General features: G+C 44.2%; 1 protein-coding gene across 1 annotated transcript; it reads left to right on the top strand.

Annotated features, from left to right (window-relative positions):
- The first annotated feature begins 1,704 nt into the window (after nt 1-1,704).
- On the top strand, nt 1,705-7,886 carry PLK2 (polo like kinase 2). The gene is made up of 14 exons (XM_076362466.1): nt 1,705-1,993; nt 2,507-2,614; nt 2,767-2,883; nt 3,074-3,203; nt 3,488-3,575; nt 3,989-4,084; nt 4,315-4,513; nt 4,607-4,754; nt 5,175-5,272; nt 5,901-6,024; nt 6,294-6,534; nt 6,634-6,763; nt 6,852-6,962; nt 7,084-7,886. The coding sequence occupies exons 1-14, from the start codon at nt 1,772-1,774 to the stop codon at nt 7,273-7,275; spliced, it is 2,004 nt and encodes a 667-aa protein (XP_076218581.1). The 5' UTR covers nt 1,705-1,771; the 3' UTR covers nt 7,276-7,886.
- Nucleotides 7,887-9,841: the final 1,955 nt, after the last annotated feature.

Below are 9,841 nucleotides of genomic sequence, written 5' to 3'. Positions count from 1 at the left end.
GCAGATCAAAGCAACTTGCTGACAGAAAACAAAGCATCAAGAAATCACATTTACATTAAGTAACTTATTTTGCAATAACCGATACTAATTTGGAGAAAGTTAAATTGCGTGAGGGAAACAGTATTTGCCTGGGAAGCCAATGCTTGTAAGGCTAGGGGGTGAGTGGGCACAGGACTGAGTATGGTCTATGTATCCCAATTTTTCCCTCCTCTTGTTTTTACCTCTATCCCTGTGGTTAATCACTAGTAATACTAACATGACTTGACTAGATTTTGCAGAGTGAGGTAAGAAGTAAGACACCTGCATGCAGGAGTGCATGTCCAGTAAAAAACTGTGGATGGGTAGAAGTAGAGTATATATCCAATGTATTTGACACTTGAGCACTGCTACCTTCATAATGCAATACCTATGTAGGGAAACTTAAATACTGTTGTTCTGCACTTTTGCTCTTTTGGGCGGGGGGTGTGTGTGTGTCTGTGTGTCTGATAAAGCATGCATCCTGATGTTGACACTGTAAAATAAGTATATTTTGCTGTTGTTTTAATATCTGAAATGAGGGATGTTCAGAGACTGACACTGAAATAATTTATACAGTTACATGCTCTGAGAGTCATTTGTGTTAAATCAACTAGAGTTTGATTTTTACCAGCAATGAAAGCAGGTAGAAGAATTCTTAGTGTGTGCCAACAAGCAAGTACTACTTCAGAAATGTGTAACAAACCAAGGAAGTAATGAACTTCAGCATTTTTGTGTCTTCAGAATGGGAGAAATGCAAAACTATTTCACATTTCAAAACTTTTCTCCCATACACACACTTCAGTCTTCAACAATCATCTGTACTCAAACATCTAGATCAGAGGTCCTGGATTACAATTGTCTTCAGGGGTCTTCAAAATTATGTGCATTTGGGATGTTTGAGGAAATATTTCTGCTTGTGAAAAGATTTTAGAGCCGACTGTTGTCAGACAGCTCTGGGGGGGTGTCAGTAGGCATGGGTTCTCCATGCAAAAGGAGGGACAGAGTAGCTCCTTGGCCCTGGGCATGCACCCTGATGACTTGCACTGTCTGAGCAAGTCCATGGGCCTCAGCTTCGTGCTGAGATAAAAAACAGGCCCTGGCTCTCTGCTGTGGTGGAGCTGCTTAAGCATAGGTGGGAAAAACTCCTTCCCTTCCTCATGTGCAGCAACAGACACTTGTTAGGGGGCTGCTCATACACGCCACAGCACTGATCGTCTACCAGAAACTCCTGCTGCCCCACAAGCAGCGATAGTCAAGCCAGGAAAATACACCTTGTGCTGAGGTTCCCCTTGCGCAGTTCCCACCCCGGGGGGCGGCGGTGGGCAGAGCAGCCACCGCAGCTGGAGCGCGTCGAAGGGCGACCCCCAAAGGCGCCCGGCCCGGCTGCCCCGGGACTCGAGCGGGGTTTACCCCCTGTCCCGCGAAGCCGCTCCCCTCCCGCCGCACGGCCGGGCGGCCCGCTTCTGCCCAGCTCCCCTCAGGCCGCCCCGGGGCCGGGCCAAGCCGGCGGGCGGAGCGGGGCCTCGGCGGGGGCCGTCCCGCAGCGCCGGGGCGGAGCCGCCGCCCGCAATATAAGGGACCAGCTGGGGCGCTGCTGGGCGTCGGGAGCGCGTCGGGAGCGGGGCGGGAGGGGAAGGCAAGGCAAAGGAGGGCAAGGCAAAGCAAGGCAAGGCAAAGGAGGGCAAGGCAGGGCAGGGCAGGGCAGGGCGAGCGAGCAGGACGGACGGACGGACGGAGCCGGCGAGGCGCGGTGATGGAGCTGCTGCGGACCATCGCCTACCCGCCGGGCGGCGGCGGCGGCGCCAAGGGCTGCGAGGCGGCGCTGGGCAGAGCGGCCGGCGGCGAGTCGCGGAGGAAGAAGGCGGAGGAGCAGCTGCACCAGCACCAGCACGCTCACCCCGCCGCCGAGGTCTCCCGGATTATAACCGACCCCACGACGGGGAAGCGCTACTGCCGCGGCAAGGTGCTCGGAAAGGTAAAGGCCGCGGCGGGCCCCGTGCCTTCCCGGGGCGGCGGCCGGTGTGCCTCGGCGCGGCCGCCCTCCTCGGCGGAGCGCGGTGCGGAACGCCGGTCCGGGCGGCGGGCGCTGCCTCTGCGGGGCTGCTTTCCTCCGGGGGATGCTGGAGCGCGCCGCACTGCCGCCCCCCAACCTGCCCGGAGTCCGATTTGCCCTTGCGTTGCCCCGGTCCGGACGCAGTGGGTCCGAGCACCCTTCCTATGCCCGCTTCATCTCTGCCCCTAAATACAAGCGGAATCGTGCCTTCAGCTCGGGCAAGCCTACAAAAATGACTTTGATGTTGCATGCGGGGCTGGGGGGATCTGCAACGCCAACCTTCAGATAGGCGATGAACCTAAGACTGGCCTTCTACCAAATTGTCCTGTGCAAAGGAAGTTCTGCTCCTTGACTAATACGTGAGCTGGTGAATGACTAAGTGTGGGACTTCTTTCGTACCTGCTATAATTGCCTTTTTCTCGTGTGTCTCTCTAGGGTGGATTCGCCAAGTGTTATGAGATGACAGATTTGACAACAAATAAAGTTTATGCTGCAAAAATTATTCCTCACAGCAGAGTAGCAAAACCTCATCAAAGGGAAAAGGTGTGTGTATGAATGACTTTTTTTCCTCCTCAAACTCTCTTTGTGTGCTGGATTGCCCAGCCCTTCTCCTCAAATGGTTCTGATAGAGCTGTCTGCTCAACCTTGTGGATGCAAGGCCAACAACACTTTTTTCCCCCTTCTTGTCTCTTCAGATTGATAAAGAGATTGAGCTGCACCGAATGCTTAATCATAGACATGTTGTGCAGTTTTACCACTACTTCGAAGACAGAGAGAATATTTACATTCTTCTGGAGTACTGCAGTAGAAGGGTGAGCATCAACTGGGAGAAATCCAGTATTTAATTACCTGGAATCTGCAACTAATTTAAATGTGGGATGTGTAAAAGGTATTTTTTGTGCCTTTTTTAGTCATTTCTCCATGCATTGATTTACTTCTGTTTAAGGTGAATCTTGTACATGAATGTTCAGTGACATTTCTGTCTTTGTTTTCCCTCTGCAGTCAATGGCTCACATCTTAAAAGCGAGGAAGGTATTGACAGAACCAGAAGTACGATACTACCTCAGGCAAATTGTGTCAGGGCTAAAGTATCTTCATGAACAGGAAATCTTGCACAGGGATCTTAAACTAGGTAAGTTCTGCACCTCACCGACTTCAAAACACACTCTTCCAGCCCTGTCAGCATTGTACTGCTTTACACTTGTATGGTGATAGCATAATTAATAGAATCAGCTCAGTCTGTCTTTACGGTGGAAGCTTGGAGTGCTTAAGGGATGACATTAAGCATTCCTACTTAAAAAAAAAAAAAAAATCTTGGCTAGCTTCTGGCTTTGAACAAAGTATGACTCAGCACCTGTGGCAAATGCATTCCTACCTTGCAAGAAAAGGACTAACTGGAATTTCTGTGTCTGCTAGGTAACTTCTTTATTAATGAGAACATGGAACTGAAACTGGGTGACTTTGGCTTGGCAGCTAGGCTGGAACCACTGGAGCACAGGAGGAGGTAGGAGCATTAAAAAAAAAAAGTGAAGTCTAGTAGTAAATGAAACCAAATTCATTTAGAAGTGAGAAATCCTGTTCCATAGCAAAAGCTAATTGCTTCTGGGATCAAGATTTCCCCTTCTAGAAAACAGGCTGCCATGCTTTGACTTCTGCTTTCCTCTGACCATTTGAATAATGGCAAATGCCAGAGGCAGGGTACCTAACTGAACGAATGGTGCAGATATGAGTCTGCTGTTCCTGTATCATGAAGACACCATGAAACACCTCTACACTATTAACATTCATACAGGTCCTCTTTAGGAGTCTCTTAAGTTCTTGTCTGAACTTGAGAGGAAAACCTGCCCTATGAAAAATAGCTTCTCTCCTCTTTCTATCTGAAATAGTAACCAGCTCTGTGGCCTCTTTGATTTGCAGAACAATATGTGGCACACCAAATTACCTCTCTCCAGAAGTCCTCAACAAACAAGGGCATGGCTGTGAATCTGACATCTGGGCCTTAGGCTGTGTAATGTAAGTACTTCACTGCCTTTGAAATGAAATACTTCTATCACTGACTTAGGCTTCTAAGACTTCAAAGGGGATGCAGTACCGCATCAGTTTGCAGCCCTTTATACATGTATAGCCCACGTGCAGAAATTCTCCTTCGTGTTAGGAGACAGACAAAGCCTTTTCAGTAGTTGTAGATAAGTATTATGGGTGTGTAAAAATAAATAAAATCGGTTTCCTTTGCTTTTAAACAGGTATACAATGCTGTTGGGAAGACCCCCGTTTGAGACTACAAATCTTAAAGAAACGTACAGATGTATAAGGGAAGCAAGATACAGCCTGCCTTCATCTCTCTTGGCACCTGCAAAACACTTAATAGCTAGCATGTTGTCAAAAAATCCTGAAGATCGGCCCAGTTTAGATGAAATAATTCGGCATGAATTTTTCTTACAGGTTTGTGCTGTCTAGTGTGCTGGCTGAAAAAATACCCACCCTAAAAATGCACTCTGTGGTCTAAAAATTATTTTTTGAATCTCATTTCCACAGGGGTTTACACCCGATAGACTTTCTGCTAGCTGTTGTCATACTGTTCCTGATTTCCATTTGTCAAGTCCTGCTAAAAACTTCTTCAAAAAAGCAGCTGCTGCTCTCTTTGGTGGTAAAAAGGATAAAGCCAGATGCTTCGACACACATAGTAAGTGGATTGTAGCTACGCTTGAAACTTGTCTCTGCCATCAATGTCATGCTAGTAATGTACAGCTATGAGATAGCAACGGAGCACTTGTATTTCTGTCTCAGAGCTTCCCTGAGTTAGTTTTGACCCCTTTATCAATAACTATAGGTGGTAGCCTGCAACTTATGCCAACTTACATAAGTAAATACTTCTTATGGCATACTGACAATATATATTGGCCATCTGTTAGTCTGTAATGTCTATTAATGTTTAGTCTCTTAGTGATCTGTGTATAATGGCACTGCTGTTCTGGGAGACTGTGGCAGGTTTAGAGGAAGCTACTGGAGGGAGACAATGCGCTTTCTGCAGCTAACTTGTTAGGCTTTCTGTAATTGAACAGCACTTCCAGATGCAGCGTTAAGTATTTTTCCTGTATTACAGACAGACTAGCTAAAGAAGACGAAGAAATCTACAAGCTCAGGCATGATTTGAAGAAGACATCGATAACCCAGCAGCCCCACAAACACAGAACAGATGAGGTAAATGCAAGTGCAGTTCAATTCAACACTTGGGCAGAGTAGCTATAATTAAATTATATTTGACTTGGATATCAGAGCCGGGGCTGGACACAGCATAATCAAGCTTAAATGATTAGCAGAGTTGCTTTAAGAGGGCTTAACCAAGCTTCACCAAGGTATGGTACCTTTTGTAGGGAGACTATCAATTTTGGCTTTTGAGTAATTACAGTATCTGCCTAGACTCCATTGTCGTCTGTGTGGTAACTTGTCTGCCAGGTGTTCTTTCCCAATATTCCAAATACAGGGCTTCAGTTCATGATTAACTAGGACTTCTTAAAGAATAAATTGGTGAGAACTAACCCTTACCATTTGGTGTTCAGACCTGCACACAGCTGTTGTCTTCTGCTCTCCTGCCCTAGCAAGACTGATTAATAGCGTGTAAGATGCAAATTGAAGATCTAAAGAATGGGAAGACCTGGCATGCTTCTTCAAGCTTAGTCTAACAGCAGCTCTTTGTACTTGCTGGAAACATTTAATACTAGTTTCCCTAGAATTTATCATTTGTTTAGAGACAGGAGAGCCATGCAAAACGTGTATAAGTCTTGGCTTGTGTTATGTTTGATGTTTACCTGTCTGACATCTCTTGCAGGAGATCCAGCCTCTTATCACAACAGTAGCGAAGCCGGGAGCGTTACCAGAAACTAAGCAGATTGGAGACTCTATTCGGATGATAGTCAGAGGAACATTGGGAAGCTGCAGCAGCAGCAGTGAATGTAAGTGCAGCAAAATGTAATCTCTAATTTTAAGTCTCACCTTTACTTTCTTCATGTCTTGGACTTAGAAGCTTGAAACGAACAGTTGCTTTCCTCCCCACCCGCTATTTTTGATGCTCTAAATTTTACAGCCGATATTTTGGAAGAATTAAAACTGGAAAGCCATAAAGGCTAAACTTCTTAAAATTACAGTCTAGATAACTGCAAGGTTTAGAATTAGAGCCTGCTCTCTGTGTGCTGTTGTCAGTCTAATAGTCCTTCTCTTTCAGGCCTGGAAGACAGTACCATGGGAAGTGTTGCCGATACAGTTGCAAGGGTATTGCGAGGATGTCTGGAGAACATGCCAGAAGCAGACAGCATTCCCAAAGAACAGCTGACAGCATCCTTCCAGTGGGTTACAAAATGGGTGGACTATTCTAACAAGTACGGCTTTGGGTACCAGCTGTCAGATCACACTGTTGGTGTCCTTTTCAACAATGGGGCGCATATGAGCCTTTTGCCAGACAAAAAGTAAGGATGATTACAAAACTGACAACTCACTAAGGCGGTTTAAACATGAAATGCTTTTATCTCATCTCTAACCTCCTTACTTTATTTTTCCTCTTACAGGACAGTCCACTACTATGCTGAGCTAGGCCAATGCTCTGTCTTCTCAGCCACAGAGGCTCCTGAACAGTTCATTAGCCAAGTAACTGTACTGAAGTATTTCTCTCACTACATGGAAGAGAACCTCATGGATGTAAGTTCAGCAGCTTCTGGATCTTGAGCCGTAAAAATGCACTAAATGTGAACTGAATGCTTAACATAGTGTCTGCTCCCTTTCCTAGGGAGGAGATTTGCCCAGCCTAACAGATGTACGCAGGCCCAGGCTTTACCTCTTACAGTGGCTTAAATCTGATAAAGCATTAATGATGCTATTCAATGATGGCACATTTCAAGTAAGTTTGGTAGCATCATTGGAGAAAATATTTCTGAAATACTTTATTGCAATAAAACTAGATAAGTGCCAGAAACTGAGAGGAGAAAGTATACAAACAGGAACTGGCTTCTCTTTTACAGGTGAACTTCTATCACGATCACACGAAAATCATCATTTGCAATCAGAGCGAGGAATATCTCCTTACCTACATCAATGAAGAGAGGATATCCACAACGTTTCGTATGACAACTCTTCTGGTTTCTGGATGTTCATTGGAACTAAAACACAGAATGGAATATGCTCTGAACATGCTGCTGCAGCGATGTAACTGAAGGGACTGACTCCGTTAAACCAAACGGATCCTCTTGTTCACTGTGAAATCTACAGTGGAGATGGTGGAGCAACTAGTATGTTGGTGATGGATGTGTGGTGGTACGAAAACTTGACTGTCCTAGTGTGCTGGGCACACATCTATTAGACAGAAGCCTAAACCTGCTGTTGGACTAAAATGGTGTGACAAGGAGTTCTTCGGACCATAGTTTTCCTTGATTCATGTGTGTGTTAAAGATATTTTTGACTTGAACTCTAAGCAGAGTGTGACTGCTTGCTCTGTAAGAGAGCATTTCTGATGGAGTTAAACTGTGAATACGCATCTGGAAAGGGAGGGAAGGGAGAGCTCCATTGCTGTGGAATAGCTGTAATAAGCAGCTTCTGGCTGCTTAACTGTGAACTATGGCCATACTCTTTTTTTTTTTTTTTTTTCTTCCCCCCCCTCCCTTATTTTTCAAAAATACCCACACTTGTGGCTGGCAAAGTGCATTCCTTGTTAATAATTTTTTTTTTTTATTTATTACAGCCTAAAGTGAAGTATTTATTACACAACAATTTTTTTGGACCTTGGCATTTTAAATATAAATGGCAATAAAGAGAATAGAAATCTGAAGCATCATTCTCCACTCTTTTTACAATACAACTTAACATGCTTTGCTTTGCATTACCAAAAATGTTGCAGGTCTGCTTTCCTTATGCCATTTTAAAAAAGTCTGCTACAACTACGATATGAATGGTCAGGATATGAATGACAGGCTCTAACACTGAGGAGTTTGTCCATGTCGATGCACACTCGTAGTCACAAGCGCCAATATGCTGCTGCTAATTATAGTAGCAACCCTAAAGCAGCTGCTGATGGAGCTTGCAGAGTAGTGATGTAGGCCTTGACACTCGGTTATTGTCCTAGGGGATAAAACCAAAAGTACGGATCTTTTCAAGATACTACATCCCAAAATTGATACTGATATTTTACACTGACTGAAAAGAACTCCTTATTTCTGGATGATACTCAGTGGACAGTAGGTGTGATAATGAGCTGTATAAGCTTCCTCCTCTTACTTGCTGTGGAAGCATTACTCTTATTCACCAAGGGACTAAAGTATCCTGACACCTCAATGGTAGAATGAATTGTCCATACCTATCACTGCCCCTCTATTGTGCTTTATTTTGTGTGTCTTTCTGTCCTTGGTTAAATGGTAACCCCAGTAAAGTAAAATCAAAATGGTGAGAAGACTAAAGGCTGACTTAGTATCAACTTTAGGTTTACTCTACCGAGTTGATAACATTAGACAACCATGAGTATTATTAAGACCAAATACCATTTATGGTATGCCATAAGTTCTCTGTAAAGTAGCTCAAAACAGCTGAGAACAGCATACGGATGGCCTGCTGCTCAGCGCAATCCCACTGCTAATAAGTGTACACTTACTAGAGCAATTGCTTTCCTAAACTGAAGGCAATGCCATTTGTCAGTTAAACCATGCATATGGATGGGATTATTGAGGACTCATGACTCAGTGTAGGGGGGAATGTCTACTTGTGGGCTGGGCTTATTTCTCTGTAAATATTACGGAGCACCTGGACCTATATAAACATGTAGCAGTCTTCAAGCAACTGTTCTGAGGTAGTAGCAAGCAGTAGTTGAATCGCTTATTTGGATTAATCTTCATATAACTGAATGAGGTCTGTTCCAAAAGACAGACCTCAATTGCCATCAGTGTTTCAATCAAGTAGCTGAATGCAAGGAGCAGGCGGTCAATGTAATAAAGTGCAGACTAAACAAAGTACAGATGTCAACCCAAAATAGCGAGTAGAGGAGGTATCACTGGCTTGCTTCATCTTGCAGCAAGTGTGTATAAGTGTGATTGTTTTCCTTGTACTGAATACCATGTATTAGGTAATATTTATTTACTTGTTAAGTCTAGACAGGAAGACCTAATTGAGTTATTCAGATGGATTCATTAATGTAACTCTAGGCAGTTCAGTGAAGTTAAATATATACTTGCTATAGTGAGCAGAATTCAGCTTCCCAGCTGTCTACCTTCTTCAAGGGATAATGATTGATTTTATTCCTGGGAGGCCATGACTTAATTCTGCTGCACACATACAGCCACTGTTGAGCCCTTTTCCCTTACAAAGTAAGATCTCACTTTTTGTTTATGACACCAGGAAGCATACAGTTTGTATGCATTTGAAACACAAAAATTTCTTCAGCTATAGTACTATACTTCTTCAAATGGAAAAACAGTTCTTTCTTTGACTGTTTATGTGCTGGAGAAAGTAAGAACCTTTACTTCAGCTGCTATAATTGAGTATCAAAATCATCTTTCTATGGCTGAAATTCAGGCTGGTGTAAGCAAAGAAACTGACTTCTAGTGTAGGATGTTTAAAAGTGGATGTAAAGGCCCCAAATGCTATTGTAAGATGCTAGTTGGTTGTGGACAGTTGTGATGCACCTCACTCAAATACAGTTAATGAATCAGTTATTTGTATGCAATGTGTATGTGTGGTACCAGGATGCTTGGTGCTTTCTAAATCCTTCTGTATCTTTCTGGTTAGTGCTCTGTG

Source organism: Aptenodytes patagonicus, chromosome Z (assembly GCF_965638725.1).
Source record: "Aptenodytes patagonicus chromosome Z, bAptPat1.pri.cur, whole genome shotgun sequence".
In the NCBI taxonomy this organism is placed as follows: Eukaryota; Metazoa; Chordata; class Aves; order Sphenisciformes; family Spheniscidae; genus Aptenodytes; species Aptenodytes patagonicus.
Note: the sequence above shows the minus strand (reverse complement) of the source record. Positions and strands in the feature narration are given on the sequence as shown.